Here is a 21,634-nt window from a genome sequence, read left to right on the forward strand (position 1 = left end):
AATTTCCTATTCCTCTCCAAGGAAGCCTTCTGAAACCCATCCAGTCGCTCTATTTATATCTGCCAACATCTTTTCATCTTTGCACTGATCGAACCATTAAGGCTCAGCACAGGCCTATAGCATCTACCTGCACACCCATGCTGTACTGTAGGTCTGATAAGTTAGAACACCACCACGCTCATCGCTCCTCATGTAAATATCTCACTTAGAGTGACAGTTTCATTTAAGAGCAGCTATTTAACTGCGCCTCAATCATAATCACACATCTAGTGTGTGAGTAACGTCTTAGTAGGGAAAACTTCAAGTCCGTCTCAAACCTTTTATACCCAACAGCCTGATTTCAGCACATTCCCACTTCCGTGCTTCGTGGTCAGCATGGAGTCACTGGTCCATGGCAAAACACGCTGGACCCCATCTGATCCAAACAAATTTATTTTGGTTTCATCTGACATCTGAATGTGCTGCCAGCGCCCGTCAGGCTTCTTTTCATGTTCTTTGGCAAAGTTTAATCTGCAGCTTTTCGTGGCCAATGCTTTTCTTGTTGGACGCCGCGCTTGCCTCCGCGCCGCGTCCTTCACACTGTCTGATCAGTCACCGAAACACCAATTTCCACATATAACTCTTGTGCCAAGTAAGAAGCAATTACTCGTCTGTTTTCTAGTGTCTAAATGGCAAACTGTGAACTGCGTTTGCCGGAGACGGCCACTCTGCCTTCTGTCGCCGCTAGAACAGCTCACTGCTGCAACTGCGCTTTGGCTCGTGTTCAGTTGCCAGCTGATGTTCTTGAATCCTCTCCCGTCTTTGTAAACTTCTAAAGTCTAGCTTCTCACTTGTGTAGACAATTCCCCACCGCGTTGTGTCCAAGCTGCATTAGATACGAGTCAGAATAAAGCTGAGGAAGCGGTGTGTTTTTCTTACCTCCTCGAAGCCCTGATTGTAAACGTTCACTCGTCCTGATCACAGACAAACGGCGGTGGTGATTACACATAACGTCACTTGTTGTTTTGGAGCCGGGAAATATTCCAATATAGCGTTTGTGCATGTATTTCTAATTTAATTGGCACCCGCAGTCCAATACATCACTTTAGTGTAAACTTTAATTTAGATTTATTATTTCAGGGTTAATGAAGTAACCTACGTATATACTTCATGAGTTGAATTAGTTTAATTATATTAGCTACAGTTGAGGAAACATTAGGCAAAAGTACAAACAAATAAAATGCACATGTGGTCCCTGTATGTTGTCTTCATCATAGGGCACGAAATGTTTTTCCAACATAAGTATAAATGGGATGAGAGTTACAGTAACTTACCGAGTTGTCTGAAAGGTGAATGGTTAATGATTTACTCAAGAACTGGCTGTATTAACAGATTGTCAAATTTGCACTCTCCATCTTTTATAATTACTGAATTCAAACTCCATCAGGAGGCCGAGCGCATACAATTCACCAGCAGCTTATTTATCATGGATTGTGTTGTAACTGAGAACAATCCTGTCACCGCTGGGTAGAACAAGACTTATTTAAAGAAGTCATCAAAAGCAATCAAACCACTTACAGCAGTTCTCTTTCTCATAAAGGAGCCAAAAAGCCCCGGAGTTCTTGACTATTCTTTGTAAAAACATAATAGAAAAAATCCAGAAACTGTATTTAAGTCGGCAGAGACTTTCTAGCAAACCAGATTGGATCATTATGCGGATCACCCACCAACTTAACAACCAGACTCCAGACAACAACTTTTCTATGGCAGCGAAAACACCACTTTTACTTGTGTACAAATCAATCACTGTCATAAAAAAAAAAATGTTTTATCTGGTGAGGAACACCGTGTTCAAGCAGCAACAAAAACTGGGAAGTTTTCACAGACAATCTCTATTTCAGCAATAGACGCGAGCTCGGGGGGGGATCACAGCCATTAGAGTCTGCACCTTTTCAGCGAGCAATTCTAACATCACAATTATCCTGGTATGAGAACTACTTCTGCCGTGTAGCACTCTCCTCGTCAGGAGTGCGGCGGAAAGTACGACTTGTGCGCGGCGTTCGTCGCCTCTTTTGATTCGGGAACTTGTTAAAAAAACTCAAGCCTTTCACGGAGAAGGCACAAAGGTTGCATACTTAACCGTGACAGGTGTGTTTGTAATTTTTCCCCCCGCTAGAACCTTTCCGCGTGTTTTTTCAAGCTACTTCGACCGCGGCGGCTGCGTACGTGCTGTACCTCGGCGCGGCCTCGCGCATCGGTACGAGGCCTCACTCACCAGCGGGGCATCTGCAGGAGGCTGCGCCGTCGGAGCGTGTCAGGCAGGTGGAGTTGTGCAGGCAGGGGCTGTGCAGGGGGTCGCAGGGGTCGTAGGACTCGCCGCACAAGGGCCCGGTGAAAAACGGGGGGCAGGTGCAGGAGAAGCCGCCCGGCACGTCCGACTCCCGACACTCGGCGCCGTTCAGACAGGGCCCGGCGTCGCACTCGTTCACGTCCTCGGCGCAGTCCGCGCCCGTCCAGCCCGGCGAGCACCAGCACCTTGGAGACAGCGGTGGGGCGAGTCAACAAACGAACCGGCAGCTGAGGCCGAGGCTGCGCGGGGAATTCCTCGGGTTAATTGCGCGACTGGTCGGAGCGGCTTTTAATTCTGCCCAGCTGAATGTAGGACACAGGAGGTTAGAACACTGAGTGGGGATTAAATGGAAATGCATGCATTCTACAGAGAGCGAGCGAGAGAGAGAGAGAGCGAGCGAGGACAGATGGATGGAAACTCAATGTGTGCCCGTCTGAGTGCTCGGCTTTGAAGCAGGTGAACACTCCACTTGGTGGCAGTGAGTACCTGAGCGCTGCTGCAGTGACTGCTCCACCTCGCGCCCCGTCCCCTCTCCACCTTCTCCGCCTGCGCGAGCGGAGGGGGCGCCGGCCGAAGCAGAGGCGCCAGCTTCTCCCTCCAATGACTCGCAGACCCCCCCCCCCGAAACCCCTCCACGCTGTGAGCCATTGATTGACTAATTTGTTTTACCTGCCATCTGCAATTCATCACCAGCGCTGCCAGTGGAAGGACATATTGCTGTCTCGGAGCAGCTTCTCCTGCATCTATTAGGCGAGTGATGCGCCGTTACACCTACTCGTAGCCGCCGAGGAGGTCCGCGCAGGTGCCGTTGTTCTTGCAGGGCTGCGACAAGCACTCGTCGGTTTCTCGCTGGCAGCGCTCGCCCTCCCAGCCGGAGTGACACACGCACTCGTAGCCCTGCAACACACAACGGCCCATGAGCCACGGCAGCACGGTAACGTACGCGCGTTTGGTTATTTATTTCAGGAGCGGCGCACATTCATCACTATTACTGTAAACGTGGCCTCCAACCCTCGGCCAGGTGTTAAGCAGCCATTAGAACGACCCAGTGCACAAAGTGCTAGAGTACAAGACCCACTGTGAGCACCTGAAAGCCAGAACACCCCACCTTAAGACGGTCACAGACTCATCACAGCTACAGACCAGGTGACTGCAGCTTTTAGGGTTATTACTGTAGCACTGGCAGAAGAGCCAGTGAATGAATGAACAGCATGTGTGCGAGGAATTAATGGCTTAAAAGGTTATTTTTTGCACTTTCAGCTGTTGAACATTTAAGAATATTTTTGTAAATAGTTCAGGTTTTGTTTTCCTAACTTCCCTTTGGAGGAAAAAAAGTTGTAGCTAAATAAGAAAAATGTTCAAAAAGTTCAAAAAGTTCAAACCGCTTGTGTATTAACTTCTCACCTGTTTTATTTATCCTTTTTTTTCATATTTGAACACAAGTAGGAGTCTGAGAGCAGATTTTGTGACACATGGAAGCAATTAATGCCTGTTGTTATGGAGCAGTCAAAGGGCATTTATTCACTTATCTGTTTATATCTGTTACGGCAGAGGAAGCGAACGGAGCGGTGCTTAATATTCTTGATGAAATTCATCCACACTTCCCTAAAAGCGTTGCAGGAGAAAGCCACCCACTCACCCAGCGCTCCGTGCTACAGAAATCTGTTTAAACTGTGAAAGAGTCATGCTTGTCTTAAATTTCCACATTACTGCTGCGCAGATGTATCCTTCTGCCACCCACCCACAGGCCCGCTTTATTTTCCAATGCCATTCAAGGTATATGCTTGAAGTCTTTATTATCGAACATACCATATTACCACCGCATATTCTGTGTTGAAAGGGATTTTCATGGACGCATTTACATTTGGGATTTCTCTGTGCTGCTTTCATGTGGTTTCTACTGTACATGGACAAACAGCGCGGTATACAGCCTCTGACCTTGCTCATCTTTCTTCGGGGCAATGCTGTATGTGGACTATTTATTTAATTTCATCACTGCAATTTGCATTATGATAATTACGGTGCAGGTGATAAATGGTTTGTTTATGACATTCCAAGGTTCTCTTTTAATTTGAAATCCTCGTTGCTTTAAGGTCTTCCTGTGGTCAAGGGTCGTCGGGGTTCCGGGCGCTGCCGTCTAAAGGTCCCAGTTTCGCTGGCGGAAGGCAAGCTAATCTGAATTTCATACACTGAAGGGGAGCCGTTAAACTTTGTCTGATATAATTTGTACACGGTGGGTCCACGGCGGTGGGGGGATGCCGTCATCTCATGATAAATTAGATACCTCCAGGAGGCCCCGATTCCTTACCCCTGGCAATAGAATATAATCTCATTTTTGCTGCTAAGTCACCTTCAGGGACTGCAATTCTCAAAAATAAGCTAAATCTCTGCGGGACACGGTATTCGGAGGAGGAAGAGGTGCACGGTAAACAAGACTATGTGAAGGGGTTTCTTAAAAAACCTGTCGCTATTTGAATAATGAGTCGGAAAAATGCGAAACAGAGCGGTGCAAATAAAGAAAATATTGGTTGAATATTAATTTAGTTCTATTGTTTTCCTTTTATTAACTCCTGTTCCTCTCTCCTGCTGTGTCCTTTTGTCTTTGCATTGGGAGTGTGCGGGTTATCCAATGAAGTGACACTGAAATGCCAGGATTCTGTGCTGGGACGCAGGGATCCCTGCAGACGGTTTCACAATATGGGAGCGAAGCATGAGCATTCGTCCTTCATTTAGTTTGAGATTGTTAAACTTTGTTAGAGCAGTATTTCTCGATAACAAAGGAACAAACAATTGCTTCCTTCCAGCTGTGCCTTTGAATACCAGCAACCTCCTGTACTAATGAAGGCCTGAGGTCATTACAGTTGATTTAACATAAACATAATTCTCAAGTGGGTTTGAAGGAAATACATTTTCTTTTCACTCACATACTGGAATGTTGAATATTAATGTTGACTCAGACATTGTAAAGCCTGCTTAACAATTAGTAATTTCAATTCAATTATTCTTAACAAAACAATTTCAGATCAGTTATGACGCATGATCAGTATCAGAAAACATTTTCAAACTCGAGCCTCAAGAAGTTTGGTATTAAAGCATGATAAACTTTTAGTTGCGTTTAATTCAGTTGTTTAAATATGCTTTATTTTATAGGACTCCACAAAGTCACAGTGTTTTGGTTAAATAAATGTTAAATAAATGAATTTTCCTGACATCCATCATTAAAGGCCGTTAAAGGAGTTATTTTCAACTCAAATATTAGGTGCAGCCACCAAGAGTCATCCGTCTTTGTCGGGGTGGGAAAAAAAAAATGAACCCGAAGAATTCATCTGCAATACATCTGTTTCACTACTGCAATCTGTTAGCAAGTAAGCAGCTGCTGGAAAAAGGCCCCTGGTACTCATTGCACAGTTTGTGAGCAGCACGCGGCTCCCAAGGCCTTTTTGCAGCTGCAACAGATCAATGTTATTGGCTTAAAAAACACTTGAATAACTACAGAAGTGGAGCTACGGCCTGGAAAAAAAAAGAGAAGAGTCCTAAAATGTTCCTCTAGACCCACGCGTGTGCATCTGTATAAACAGACACGAGTGCAGAAGCAGCAGCTCGCTCCGAATAGCATGTACTGAGAAGTCATTTAGAAAATCCCCTGCCACTCTTGTTTATCCTGGATATCCTGCCACTGTGGTTTAATCCAAACTCTGCTACATTAGCCCAGTCGTGGCGGCGTAAGCTGCGGCTAATGAGCTGTGCCGTGAATGTAAAACGCTGTCGGGGAGAGGACGGACCCCGATTGTTGACCTAGGACGCGTCCTGACATCTGCCTGTGCCTGCACATGATTTACAGGTGAGACGGAGGAGGCAGGACGAGGAGAAGCTACGCGACAACCAGTCGACTGTCTGTGCTGATCTAGCGGACAGCTGCCGGAACAACAGCAGCAAAACATTTGGTTCAAGATGCATATTATGCTCAATATTTCTATTGTCCCATAAGCTCACATACACCTTCTCCACTGTTTAACTACCGTGTTTCCTGTGGTGATTTACTTCCAAAATCCTTCCAAAGGCCATTACGTAACCGCCTCTCACTGCCGAACTAGCCGTCTCCACTTACCAGATGGAGGTCCTTGCAGACCGAGTTGGTGGAGCATAAACTGTTGGCGCAGTCGTCGATGTCTTGCTCACATCTCAGCCCGGCGTAGCCAGGACTGCAAAGGCAGTAGAAGCCGTCCACCACTGAGGAACATCACATCAGAGGGTCAGTTGCAACACGTCGCGTCACCATGTGATTCATCGCATCGCTCTCGTCTACGGCGGATACAGGTGATGGGATTAAGAGCAGAGAGCACAATTACGTTCTGTGAATGGGGTTTTTATTGGAGGGAACCATTGTTGCTGGACGTGTGACAGGTCGCCTCCCAGTGCATCGCCCTGACGCGGCCGGACACTCGCCTGTCTGCTTTGGCTGTTCACTCATCTGCTCTCCTGCCACTTTCTTTTTCCCCCCCTTCGCGCAATCTGCTCCCCGCGCTTTCTCGGTGAAAGCCTGAAAGCCTTGTCATTTGTTCCCACCCTCTCAACACACATTGAATTAGCAGAAAAGGCAGAGCTTCAAAGCGAGAGAGCCCATTTCAGGGCCATACTTTATTTAGATGTTACAAATGTGCCAATTTCTACCATCAGAAGTTAAAATCTCCCACGTCTAATAATGCATTTCTTCCTCTCCTAAATTATTAATGATGTTAAAGAGGGATGCATCATTCTGTTTCTCCAGCACAACACTGGTGTACAGGCAGCCAGTGACAGGGGTAATTGCAGTTCTTACAGGAGTGAATTTATTACTTCCTCAGTCGGGGTCCCAGGATTCTTCATTATCCCAAAGATTTACCACGTAATCTATGCTGTCACTCTGTCTTGGTGCGTGTAGCTGCTATTACTCTCATTAAATGCTTTAGGTCCTGGGTGGCAGCAGCATTACTCATCTCCGCCACTGTGGCTATGCAGTGCTCTCCCCGGTGGCTGGCCGGCTGCTGCCGAGCGCCGGCCAATAGGTCCTAGAGGCCCGCCTCACTAACCTGAGGTGAACTGGCTGCACTTAAGAGTAGTCAAGACAGCTGGCTGGGGTCTCGAGCAGCACAGCGAGGGACAGGACGCTCGTAGATAGAAATCCACTGCCAGTCCTTCACTGTTTGACTATTACTCTCATCAGGACATTTGGTTACAATTCGGCCATGTTTTTTATAAAAACAATAGTTGTGCTCAATCGTTTTCCCCAGAGGACGCACCAGATGACTTATTACCGTGTCATAACACTGTTTTTAGCTGCATTGGGGACAAATGTGAACTCCTTTACATATCTGCTGCGTGTGAACTGGAGGGTGCATGGGTTTGGGGCTTTGGCTGCCATCGTCGGCGCCTGTTTCTTACCATCATAACAGAAACCGTGAAAACAGGGGCTGGAGCTGCACTCATCCACATTGATTTCACAGCGGGGGCCAGTGAAGCCCCGGCGACAGTGACAGCGGAAACCCAAAGGGAAATGGTCCTGATCCAACTCCTCCGCACACACTGCACCGTTCTCGCAGGGATTACTGGCCTCACAGGGTAAGAACTCACAATTGTGACCTGCAGCGAGGTAAAAAAAGGGAAAAGACATGAAGGGGTTGCATCCAGCAGACAGCAACGTGTGTAGTACAATAGAACTGTGTGCCAGGGAATATTAAAGATTAAAGCCAGTCTGTATGTTTCCTTGGACGAGTCCTTGTGGAGGATTACATGCTGAGAGAGAAACAAACAACAACAGACATAAAACACCACTGCTTTCTCCTTCTCTTAACCGCTTTTGAATATAATCACTGTCATTTTGAAACGGAATCTTGATAATCGTTCTTCTTTCCTCGTGCAGATTTCTAGTTAACCAATCACTCTGGATGCTACTGGATGCGCGGCAGAGGAAAGATAACAGCTTCGGGGTGTGATGCTGTTACAGTACATAAAGAATAACAGTGACAGAGCAATTACCAAACAATTCCACCTCAGGTCTGATTAGCAGGTCCATGCTGACTGGAACTAACGGATACAAGCTCAGCTGTGGTTTAATGGCTAATTTATTAAGGCAATCTTAAAAATAAAGGAAACTACTCAGACGTTTAATTCAGGCCATGAAGCAAAAATCTGTTAAAAAACTTTTCAGAAGAATAGAAATGAAGATAAGAAAATGGTGAAATAAAGACGGAATCAGAAAGTGCAGAATATGAATGTGAACAATAGATGAATAAACAAATGATAATACTCAAAAGTGGACAAAGTGCACATTAAACCTCAGTTCACCTGTAAAATAAAGTCAACAGTAGACAAATAGAACTGCTGTCTGAACATTCATCTATAAGTCGAGCACATAATAACATCGAACCCACATTTTTACAGAGCCATTAAGTTACTTAGGAACCTGACAGGTGTGGAAGGTTTACTCCTTTGCTTTTTCAACCTGTCAAACTGACAATTCAGTTAACAGCTAAGTTAATTAGAAGTCAGAGCAGCCCCTCCTTCACATTTCCTGAGCTGAGCTACTTCATGACCAGGCAGTAGCTCCTTTCCTTGGGAACCAAGTAACAACAGACTCTCATTGTACTTAACTGGTCATCTTATGAGAAGGGAATGATATTAAGGCACTGTAACGCAGTATTTGAATGGAAACACTGAACCAAATCAATCTCTGTAATCTGACCTGCTCCACAGCTGTGGCTTATAGTTTTTAGCTCTTTCCTTCTGAGTCTGAGCAGTCTTCACACTCCTGGACTGGCATGCAGCAAAATGTCTGATTATCTTATTATTCACTGCACTGCTGTACGTCACATCATAATATGTTCATGAATAATATTAATACTATTAGAATAGGGGCCATAAAACAATTTGGCACAAAGCGAGGCGCTGTTGGTTTGAAACAGCAGGTCGAACCCGGGCGCCGTCATTTGTGCCACTTCAGGCACAAATGTTATTAATGTGACGTGGGCGCGTGTTATGCTGCTGTAGCCGGACGTGAGGAATGGCCCCGTGCTTAATGAAGCAGCGGCTCAAACCTGGACCCGGAGCACAGAGCACTGCAGCGCCTGTCTGTCTGGACCGGTTCGGGCAGATTAGGGCGTCGCTGCCGCTCCGTCCGCACGCGCAGTCGCTCGGTGAAACTTCGCTGCATCAATAAATGTGGGTGAAATAGAAAGTAAACAAACGTGGGAGCGTTGACACCGTGAGGCTGAGGCGCCACTCTGCCTTCGAGAGCCCTCTGAATTGCTATTGAACACTTCCACTTGAATTTACATCATGGCTCTGACTGTTTCTCTTTAAACTGTCACGGTGTCTTTGAAGCCGCTTTTTTTTTAATTCCATGTGCCTTTTTCAGGAGTCATTTCCTCCTGGCCGCTCTGCTGTAGAGCCTATATTTGCAAAGTGCTGGCCTGACTGTTGTCCTTCCAGAAACATCTCGCTGCCAAAGAGCTCATTAGATCTGTCGGACTGGTCTTGGATTTAGACCAATGTCCTTATTGACTGGATCTTTGGTTTGTTTATGCAGCCAAATGAATATTTTTCCACATCTGATAAGGATGGCAGCATTTGTGCTTGCGTGAAATCACGCTGCTAGAATTTCACAGCAGATCCTTCACTAGTGTTAATTCTGCTGGAGGGCAGGCGTGTTACAGTGATTACAGTATCACAGCGTAAATCGCACTAATTATTCAAGATTTCGTCACTTAAGTACAGGTACAAATGCACTGATTTTGTTGAAACATGACCAGTGATTACGGACAAGCGAGAAATATAGTTTGTGAAGTTAATTAACTTTGCTTTTGTCCCCGTTCCACAGCGCTTGGTTGTTACCTTTAAATGGAGCCACACATTGGCAGAAGTAATTACCAGGCTGGTCAGTGCAAGTGGCTCCATTCTTGCAGGGAGATGAAGCACACTCATCAATGTCAACTTCACACTTGGTACCTTTGACAGGAGGAAAAAAAAAAAGAAAAAGACACAGATTGATAAATATGTTATATCGAAGGCTCAGTGACATGGAGGTTTGTCAGTTAAAGACCTGTCAATGGCCCAAATCACAAAACCTGTCACTGTGGAGAGGAGAGAAAAGGCTGGACTTTATGCCTTTATTCCATTTTCCAAATTACAAGCTTCTTATCAAGCACAATCTTCTATCCTGGGAGCTGAAAGGGTAGATAAACATAAGGTATTTTTCCCTTTTTTTGTGAGTGTCTTGTTGTGGAAGATGCAGATCTCATAATGAATTCAACAGAAAGCTGAACAGAGGTATAATGCCTGAAAAGATTCCCTATGGCGCCGCAGAAAGGCATGAAACTGCAAAGAACACCCTCACAGCGAGGCCTCGGTTTCAAATATCATTTCAAATTAAAAAAAAAAAAAAAACACAACCCAAAAGTTGTCTTCAGCGTATTATTCATGGATGGTTGCCTTTTGTGATAATCTGCTTCGGCGCCGCTCTGGAGGAATATTATGCGGCAGGAGAACAGTTCAGAAGCTGTTACCGTGTTTGACTTTTGCCGGTGGAGACGCATGATCTTTATTTTAAAGCCGGAGTCATTTTTCACCTTCAACACTTTTAGCAGTCGGTGTCACGGCAGCACGTGCGGGGAAGCAATTATTCAGCAAAGGCTTGGAATGGAGCGCGAGCCATAACCCACTGCGGTGTGTAGCGTGAGGAGGAGCCGACAGGAGAACGCCGCCGGGGTGCAACAGCGTGGGACTCATGAATGAACTGTGATACTACAGTATGTGAAACGGTGACGCTATCAGCCGCTAATTTGCCACTTTTAGCATGTTACCACACGAGGCGTGAAAACAATGCGATATATTGTAGCTCAGCCGTGAATATAGCACATTGAATGCTGTTATATAACTGCTAGAATCCTAATTCATGTAAAAGCCCCCCCTGAAATGAATGCATCCACTAACCTGTGAAGCCAGGCAGACACACACACTCATAGCCATGAACGAGGTCCACACAGGAGGCGTTGTGCAGACAGGGCGAGGACGCGCACTCGTCTATGTTGATCTCACAGTAGTCACCTGTGAAGACGGAGCCTGAAGTTACTGAAGCTTCAGCTTGTTTCATGACTCATGCTCATTTTCACAGTATTTTAGACTCTCGCACATCGGCTAAACACCTGTGTTGTTGATTGACTGCAATATAGAATAGAGTTTATCATTCTAACATTTTGTGCCTAATTAGTTCGCTCCGAAAAGCAGATTAGCTGCATACAAACCAAGCTGCGGGATGGAGTTTTTTTTTTTTGCAATATTCCACACATCAATAGTCCCCGTGAGCTTTGGAGGAGGCTGTTATATAGTGTGAAATTGAGAGGAGAGGAATCACATTACATGTAATTACCGTCTACTGTCTGCGCTGCTGTCGCGACGCTAGAGAACGAAGCTGTTTAAAAGCTGCAACGAACTCGTGGAGTCGCCTCCCATTCGGCCTGAGCTCGGTCCGAAAGTTAAAGTCAGCTAAGTGTCGACGCGCCGGTTGGATCGTTTCAGCTCCTCTTCACAATGGGGACACGTGGAGGTTTTAAAAAGATGATTCCTGTCTGAGAGGAGCTGCCGCCGTTTTATACAATCTACACGATCTTTCTCTACTGTGAACTGGAAAATCCAAGGGGTTTGTTCTGACTTCAGACAGCGATGGCTTCTAAAAGGAACAAAACACGAGTGATTAGCCGCACGCTAATTAGCGTTTCAAGCGATATATTAAGATAAACAATGAATAATTAGGTCTTTTTGATTCATGCATCCGCTGTGGGCATCAGTGCATTGTTTATAGAGCAGACTATCACTGTCCAAACAACAAGACAACGTAAAACGGTTCCATAATTCCACAGAAAGGTCTGTAATTTCACTCAAGGCTGTATTGAAGCATATTCTTCCACTTAGAGACCAGTGTGTCCACAGCCACTAGTGATTTCTGGAGCCATGTCATCTGCTGGTGTTGGTCCACTGTTTAATCAAGTCCAAAGTAAACGCAGCCATCTACCAAGGGATTTTAGAGCACGCCATGCTTCCGTCTGCTGACAAGCTTTATGGAGCGGCCAATTTTCGTTTCCAGCAGGACTTCGCACCTGCCCGCGGTGCCAAGCTAGCGCTAACGGGTTTACTAACCATGACATTACTGTTATTGATTGACCAGCCAACCCGCCCGCTCACCTGACCTGACCTATTGTCAAGAGGAAGATGAGAGACACCCGACCCAACAATGCAGACAAGTTGAAAGGCGCTATCAAAGCGGCCTGGCCTCCAGTAACACCTCCGCGGCGCCACAGGCTGATTGCCTCCATGCCACGCTGCTTTGATGCAGTAATTTGTGCTAAAGGAGCCCAGACCGGGCATCGAGCACCTAAACAAACATGTCTGTCCTCTGACTTACCTTCAAAACTAGTGCAATATATCAAAACACTGGGTTGCATTATTGGTATTATTATAGGCATTTAATATTTATAATACTGTGATACGAAACGTAGAGTAGAATGAAGCCTTATTCACATTTCTGTGGCTGCTCTGTAACAATTACAGCAACATTGGTTTCTATGGCAACGCTGATTACATTCATTTTTATACGAGGGTAAAACACAACCACTTTTCTTCTTAGATGTATAAAATGTGACAAACACACTAAAATTTACAATGTAACCGTAATAATTCAGCTTTATTCCCAGCGTGGAGTCACTCGGTTGAGTCTGTTACCTTTACAAAGACACAGCGATGTTTATAACTGTTAGCAATAAAGGGAGACTGATGCAGATGACTCTATCCAGCAGACGGGAGGATCATAATAGCCTCCTATTTATTTTATCCAAAACAGTTATAGATCAGTGGCAACTGATGCTGCGCTCCGCTGCTGAACACTGGCTGTGAGGTCCTTACACTGGTTGCCTGTCAGACTCGCTATTGATTTTTAAATTCCTCGACTTGTTTTTAAAGGCGCTTCATGGCGTCGCACCGGCCACTTCGCTTGACGTGTTTTTCGGCGCGCGAACAAGGACGACCTCTCGGATCCGCTGACACGCGTCGTCGTTGTGAAGCGCGGCACAAAGGCGTCGACGAGGCGGCCGTGAGCGTTTTAGGCCCTGAGCCGCTAAAACAACACGGAAGAGACTGCATTTTATCTCCTGTTCCTTTCATTTAGATCAGTTTACGCTCACATATGATTGCGCAAACCTGCATGATGGGTGTTATACAAATCCAGTGTGATTGACTGACTGCGCGCCGCGGTTCGCTGCGTCACGTCGTGGTTTATGTGCAGCGGCTGACGGGCAGCACGCGGCCGCGCGCGCCGTGAATGATGCGCCGCGGCGCGCGCTAAACACGCGTCACTCGCAATAAAACACGCCGAGAAATTTACGGCAGGCGCCCGGACACGCGGCGTGACAACACGCTGTAAATCACGCTGGGCGGGAAACACGATTAAAGCACGCATTCGTACGTTATTCTGGAGTTAGCGCCCACGTGGGGGAAGTTGTGTCGCGACGGCGAAATGAGCGTCGCCCGGGCAACAAACAAACAAATCACATACCTGCGATTCCGGGGGGACAGCGGCAGCTGAACGAGTCGAGCTCATCAGCGCAGGAGCCTCCATTTTGACAAGGCCGGCTGAGGCATTCATTCACTTCAATCTCACAGTTATTTCCTAAGGAGGCATGAAAGGTGCGCGGCATGTTGACACGTCGCTCCTGTGAATAAAACGCCACTAACTCACACGGAGCGGCGCCCAGATAGCTTTCACTTACCAATAAATCCAGGGGCACAGAAGCAATTGTAGCCATTTAGAGAGTCTTTACAAATGCTCAGGACTCCGCACGGCTGTTTGTCACAATCGTCAATGTTTATCTCGCAGAAGCGGCCTGTTAGACCTGCAGAGATAGAGCATGATGTTCAGCTGGATGCCTTCCTTTCAGGTGACCTTTACCGACGCTGTATAACACCACCGTCGAGCCATAACCATACAGTTCCATCAATCACGCTTCGAGTGCTACGGAGGAGGCACAAAACAAGTGGATGGTTTCTTTTTTTTACCGTGTTCTTTTTTAATTAAAAAAAAAAAAAAACGACAAAACTATACAAGGACTTTGTTGCGTAATGAGACAAATTCAAATTCACAGCAGCACGAATGCGTTCAGGCTAAACACTCTGACCAATTAGTTAAGCATTCGAATGATTCATAAACTGCAATTAAAGTACTGACTACAGTAATTAAAAGGTCCCCTGTGGAGGTGTTGACCACTAGTATCATAGTAACACCAAGGAGTTTTTGTGGCCAGTGAGTCACAGATTTGTGTGGTTCACGTGTAGAACGACACAGTTCAGGCCTCCGCCGACCGCTTTTCCCCACAAGTTCACAGTTTTCGCTTGTAGCAGCGATGTGTCACGCGGCGAAAGACCCACAAGTGGAAGACAGAGGAAGCTCCTAGGACATAAACAACGCAGGGTCCATTTACTGTAGTTATGTTTTTGAGAGAAATGCAAAAAATACTGGAATTATGTATAAACTGTGCTCGGGAATGATCAGTAATTAGCGAGTGTTTACTGTGCAATTAGCCAAAACACAAAGGCACTGTCTACGTGGTGTTTCATATTTAACTTTGAATCACTACCTCTGCCAAGAAATTCTCTGGACGGTCAACTATTCCCTAAATAACCCCCCCCCCAAAAAACCCAGACATCCAAAGCATCATGGCTGCTTTGAAGTCGGCTCCCGACCTGATGAACCGAGCCCTGACTTGCACTTTTCATAAGGCCGTTACGTGTTGTTGCTTCAGGCTGGAGAGATTAAACTCCCACAGAGAAGGAAGCTGAACAAGTGGAAGCGTCGGGCCGGGAGTGTGTCTGTTATGTACATCATTCATTTTGGGGGTAATTGCCTGTATTTGCCCCTGCAAGAGGCGGGACCATAGCGGTGAGTGGCGTCTCCCCACTCCTGGCGCACGCGTGGACGGTGATTTCACACAGCGCCGTCGCTGCCAGTGTTTTGCCTCCCCGCTGATTTACATATTTTAAGCAGCCAGAGCACAAAAAGCACAAAAACCCGAGGAGGGATTTCAGTATCAGCACACAGCCCACGAAGTACACAACCCCGCTTTCCACAAATTGTAACTAATTTGCGGATTTGCACGTGTACTTTCTAATTTTATTCGCTTAGAGGTAAAAGCTGTGTTGGTATTAACACAGTAATCAACAACACTAATATGCTTTTATGTGCATTAAGGGCTGAATTTACAACAGGGATTGACCCACTATGTTTATACACTAGTTACCATGTACTGTAGATTAGTGTTATTTCTATTAAACCCACTGCTGCTCGTCCACATTACTAAGAAGAACCAAACATAAGTTTGACACAACAACAACCGATTTAATACCTGGAGGGCAAACGCAGTGCGCGGCTCCAGCTGAGCTGTGGTCGCAGGTCCCTCCGTTTCTGCAGAAATCGTCACGTGATGCGCACGCAGATACGGACGTGGAGCAGTTCTTACCTGAAACATAAACACACTGACAGAGCCGGAGAAAGACGAACGGGAAGTGCAGCCACGGCCGGAATAATTACACATCCCAATAACTTGTCAAACAAATGACTGTGACTGCAGCAACCATTATCATGATGTAGCGGCGTGATGGGGGCTATGCTGGTGTGTGTGTGTGTGTGTGTGTGTGTGTGTGTGTGTGTGTGTGTGTGTGTGTGTGTGTGTGTGTGTGTGTGTGTGTTGGTCTAGGTGATACCACAGAGTGTCTTCCATCCACTGTACTCAGACAATTGTGTACTTTTATCTACGTTGTGAGCGACAGCTTCATTCATAACTGTCCTAAATATAAAACTGGAAATGAAATAACGACAGATTATTAATGTGCAGCTTGGCATTTCCTGAACTTAGATCACATGTTCCCGCAGCCGCTCACAGCTTTTATTAATATTTCTTAACAAACATATCACATTTGGATGAATATTTATCCCCTTTTCAGTTTCCACAGACGACAGGCAAGCTATCTTTATACTCAATCAGCTGCAGTCATTCTGAAATCAGTGAATAAGCACTTACATTAGACAATAACACTGTGATGGTTATCAGTGCTGAAGAGTCATCCATCTGCACTAGATTCATTAAGGCCCAAACTATGAAAATAATGACACAGATAACTCACCAGCAAAGCCCGAAGGACAGATGCACTCATAGTCTGCAACCAGGTCAATACATGTGGAATTATTGGCACAGTATCCATGGGCACATTCATCATAGCTGATTTCACAGTTCAGCCCCCCAAACCCTGTACGACAAGAAAAGCAGAATCTCATCAGAGACGGTGTGTGAATGTCAGCGAGAGCCAGATTTGAAATGCTTCTAATTAGCAACAAATTACACCCCCCCAAAAAAAATCTATTTGCGCCGTCGCTAAGTTTTACATGACTTTTCCCTGCGAGCAAACAAGCACCGCGGGCCGCGTCAGAGGAAATAAATTATCCTTTCTCATATTGTGTCCCCCATTTTCCACAGTGATTAGTTCCAGGTTAGCATTTGATATTGTTAAAAGTAAAAGTGAACGCCGCCAATATCTGACATTTTAGTCCCCTAGAAGAATTCTCCACCCGCATGGACACGCTACAAAATGACTATCATTAGCACTGTCACACAGTGCAGCTACAGGAGGCCCATGACTAATGCCTGGCTATCAGCACCATCGGTGCAGGTCAAATTCTCATCATTTCTCAAACTGACCATGGAACCAATTTCCACCTCTCTCCATGTCATAAAATTTGACAATTATCCCGACTTCATTAAAAATGCATAACAAGCTTTGCCCGCAATCACGGTTTAATCAGAGGAATGTCTCACAGGTAAGATGTCAACTGGACCAAGAAATTATTGGAAAAATACCCGAGATTTATTTCTTCGTACACATATGATGGAATGATTTGATGGGATTGGAGAAACATGTATCAGCCTAGTGGGCAACATGAGAAACTGTAGTAGTAAAATTCCAAAGTACTGTAGCTGTCAACATCACGTGAACCCACCTCTCAGCATGTCTAATTGTATTAAAGCAGTCAGGACAAATTCACTGAGAGGAAATAGTCCATATTGACTTTAATGTGCAAAAGCGGCCTCTTCATTTCAGGGCAATAATTTAATAGTATTGAATTTAATGTTTCTGGATTGTTCAGATGTACTGAGGAGGTCTTTTCAGCGGGGGAGAGGAATCTGGGGAACAATGTTTCAAATCTATTTTCTGCAATAATGAGTTCTTGAGTGGATAATGCTGAAAGAATTGGTTTAAGGAAAATCACATTTCTCCTGTAATTGTTGAAACATCGTGGATGGAAATGGGACTTTGCGCCGACGCTCTGTTAAGCACCACGGGAGACATGCATCAGGAATTTACACGTACACCTGTACGTGAACTCGATATGAGCTGCTCATAAGAGCACGGACGGGAGGAGGCGGCGGCTTGCTGCGTTATTATCACGGAGATGGGGTTCGTTACATGGCTTTTCATTTCAGCCAGGGTCGAATCTCCAGGGCTCAAACCAGTTGGTTACACACTTAAAAAGCAACAAAGATCTGAATTAGGCACATAATCACATCACGGCGCCTATCGGGGGCTCTAATTGCATTGCAACTTACCCTCTGAGCATAAGCAGCGATACAGGTCAGCGCCGTCCACACAAGTGCCGCCGTTCTGGCACGGCCTGGAGTCGCACTCGTCGAGATTTACCTCGCAAAATGACCCTCCGAACCCTGCAGCACGCGTAAAAAAAAACAGAGTTATTGGAATCCTTTTGTCTGCTCTAATTTCTCAGCCAATTAGGATCAGCATGACTTTGTTTTCGCAAACAAAAGCTGCTTTTCAAAGCTTGTATTGATTCAGAGAGCTTGCTGGGCTCATGCAGACTCAGCTCACTGGATCATTTAATCATGTTTAATAAGCGCCAGTCATTGCCCTTCTGATTTATGACATTAAACAAGCCAAATCCAGTCATTTTTAAGATCAAAGTCAATCTATACACAAAGGAAACCGTGTGAAACGGGCATTATGGCTCGCGTGGAAACTCACTCACACCGTACACAAACAGGCTGCTAAACATGTCGGTGTTTAAAGGCAAATTATCTGTGGTGTATGTGGGTTACGTTCACACTTCACCACCGAGCGTTTGTTATGTGAGCATTCCGCAGTCAGCCAAAGACCGAAACAGAGAGCACGGGCTCCGAGACGCTCGTCACAATAGAAGAATGCATATAAAAAGAAGCGTTGTGGAAGCTGTGGTACTGCCGAATAAGCACTTCTCCCTTCAAAATAAAACTGCAGCCTTACACAAAAAACAAGAGCGGCGGAACAAAAAGAGGCGCTGCATTGTGAAAACCTGACAGAGGCTCACGCCAAGCAGGGCTTTGGATGAAACAACAGCTCTAATAAATGTATGGCAAAAGAGGGCTGCTCGCAAGCGGCGCCACTGGAATGAATGCTAATGTTAAAAGACAAAGTTCCTGACGTCAAAAGCAGTTTTTTTTGCCGTGGAAACACAATTACGGACGCGCAAAAAGGTGCTTTTCAAGAAAACCGACTCACTCATAAGTCTAGAAAGAATCGCACTCTAGTTCGGCTTCTGGCGACGATTTCTATGTTTGATGCATGGAAAGTCATTTGTGCAACATGCAGCATTCTCAGCGGAAGAATATGATTTAGTGTAAGTACTAAACTCTAGGTCAAAAAGTTGACAGCGTAGGATACACAGTGTGGCGATGCGGGTTATGACTAACATGGTCTGCAACACATTAGCTTGGAAGGCATTAGGTGATATGGATGCCAAGACTGTCGACCTGAAACATCTAGACAAGACATCATCTCGCCGTTTGCCCTTGAGAAGTGATGTGGAGAGAGCGGCTCGCCGCAGGTTGATTTCATTTACATAAGGAATCACTCACTATCCTTCACTCTGACGTGCGCCGAGCGCAAGTGCAACAGGAGTAATGAAGTTCCGGTTATTGATTGGGTTACATGAACTTCCATGTAATGGCCATTCATTGGGAGAGAGATCGGGCTGATGCGCCGCAGCGTCGGCTGAATGATGATTAGTGTGACGGGTGAAAATGCTCTCATTTCAAGCAGGCGAGCGTGCGCATGCGGCGGCGCTCTGCCACCGGCGGCACGCGTGCTGTAGGACTGGAGCCCGGTGACCTCTGGCAGGCCTCGGTACCTGGAAGGTCACGGCTCCTCTGCTTGGTCCTGTGTGATAAAGCTGCCATCCTCATGGAGAGGAATCAGAAGGATTTGAGTCACGCACACAAAGGTTCTGTGGTCCGGTGAATATTTGGATTATGATATGAGGTACGATGGCTTTACTACACTAAAAAGACCTGAATTACTTTGCAGACGAGGCATCTAAACATTTGTGAAGGTCAGGATCTGCTGCACGGCTCCTTTAATAACAACCGCCGTTTTACTAAGTTGTCGGCGTGTGTGTCTACGTGTGTGTGTGTGTGTGTGTGTGTGTGTGTACAGTAACTCACCAGCGGCCGGGGAGCTCGCTCACCTCTGTGGCACGCGCAAGACACGTCCTGTCCATCCTCGGTCTCGGCGCATATTAATGTGTGTTCGCTGCACATTCCGAACGAGCAAAGGTCAATGTCCACGGAGCAATCTTTCCCCTTGAAACCTGCAATTAAAGCGGGCAAACGGCGGAGCCTGGGAAACAAGCTGCAGAAACGGAATTTAAATCACCGCAACACCAGACACATTTATGTGGCCGTATTTTCCGGCCTATGGACACCTTTTCTTTAGCAGATTGATGGGGGGATCGATCGCTGCCCTTGCAATCTACCTGCAATGCAGTATGCTAATTGAGTGAATCATTGACAGAGACCCACCCTACTTAACTGATCTGTATCACATTCGTCTGCCTCACCGAGCGCACGTCTGCATGTCACTGATAGATTCCCACGTCGATATCTATTGTTGTAAATAATGTACATACACGAGGTGTGACTGATACTCATTACCTGAAGGGGGAAATCTAAAGTAGATCACCGTTCCCTTTCCGCTGACATACATACACGAAATAACCGAGCCAACAGTTTACATTTTGGATCTAATTTGCAGACTGGGGTCACGTTGGAAGCGATTGAACGCGTTAGACTCGACGAAAACCCTTTTTGAATCTGAGGAGGAAACGATCCCAGACTCGTGTCACATTAATCTGTGAGCAGTCGCCGTCTGCAAAGTAGGTCTCACTCTCTGGCAGAGGAGTGAAATATTTCAAACATCACTTCCCAACACAAATCCCCTTTTTCTCTGGGACATATCGCATGGAGCAGCATTTATTATGTAGTGCTTTTAGCTGTAAGTGAGCGTCATTGTCTGTGCTCTACATCAACACATCTATGGAGGTGTTTGATGACCTTCCAACTACCCTTTTCCTATTATATTATGCATTGCCTTGACTCGTTAATGGACAGCTATTGCCTCCAACAGAGTGTTTCAGAAGTGTTTAATAACCAATTGTGCATGCAATTCACTCTGAGGTTAATGTTGCATGAAGGAATGTCACATTTACAGTGTCACCATCTCCAAGTGGGACTCCCTGCTCTATCTGACAGTCACCGGCAGCTCGGCCAAACTGCAGAAAGACCCACGCGGCGGCAGAAGGCGAAACTTCCTCCAGTGCGCAGTAACAAGACGTCCCACGGAGGCGTCGTTCAGCGATTGCATCCATGACACTTCCCCGCGTGCTCGGGATAATAAAGCCACGCTTCGGAACCGGGGATCGGATCTGAGGACTGCGGCTCATCAGCATATTTAATCACGGCTCGTCTGCCGACGCTCTGGCTGCTTCACTGAGCTGAATAAGTGAAAGTCGTGTTCTTGGACAGAAAACTGACATATTCAGTTGTTACTTCTACATCAGGTTAATAAAGCAAATGACACTTGATTATGGAACCTGGTTCTAGCGTGTGTAGATCATCAGTGCAGTCTGTCTGGGAGTGTTGGCTACTAAGATAAGGTAAATTCTAATGGCGTCGGCTTGTGCTCATTACGATGCATCGTCACGAATCCGTGTTTATTTTTAGTATTTCCTTGAGCCAATATAAAAGCGAGGCTGTAAAATGTGCCCGTGTACAGTAAGTAGCACACAGTCCGCCTCATGAAATGACACAGTACTGACTTTGTGGTCATTACACTGACTCAGCAGTGACAGCTCCAGGCCTTCTCCCGAGGCTCCAGCTGACGTCAGCTAATTAGCACCACTGCCAA

General features: G+C 46.0%; 1 protein-coding gene across 9 annotated transcripts in view; it reads right to left on the reverse strand.

Annotated features, from left to right (window-relative positions):
- The window catches only part of eys (eyes shut homolog), a 183,533-nt gene that overhangs the window by 59,696 nt on the left and 102,203 nt on the right, over positions 1–21,634 (reverse strand). For all 9 annotated transcript variants that reach the window (XM_055502293.1, XM_055502292.1, XM_029175210.3 and 6 more), the window contains 12 exons: positions 19,917–20,039; positions 18,010–18,123; positions 16,532–16,654; positions 15,754–15,867; positions 14,125–14,247; positions 13,911–14,024; positions 11,297–11,410; positions 10,199–10,312; positions 7,751–7,948; positions 6,438–6,559; positions 3,105–3,226; positions 2,255–2,514 (listed from right to left, as the gene is read on the reverse strand). In XM_055502293.1, coding sequence (XP_055358268.1) covers positions 2,255–2,514; positions 3,105–3,226; positions 6,438–6,559; positions 7,751–7,948; positions 10,199–10,312; positions 11,297–11,410; positions 13,911–14,024; positions 14,125–14,247; positions 15,754–15,867; positions 16,532–16,654; positions 18,010–18,123; positions 19,917–20,039 — 1,641 coding nt within the window. The remainder of the gene's footprint in view (positions 1–2,254; positions 2,515–3,104; positions 3,227–6,437; positions 6,560–7,750; positions 7,949–10,198; positions 10,313–11,296; positions 11,411–13,910; positions 14,025–14,124; positions 14,248–15,753; positions 15,868–16,531; positions 16,655–18,009; positions 18,124–19,916; positions 20,040–21,634) is intronic.

Source organism: Betta splendens, chromosome 15, assembly GCF_900634795.4.
Source record: "Betta splendens chromosome 15, fBetSpl5.4, whole genome shotgun sequence".
NCBI lineage: Eukaryota > Metazoa > Chordata > Actinopteri > Anabantiformes > Osphronemidae > Betta > Betta splendens.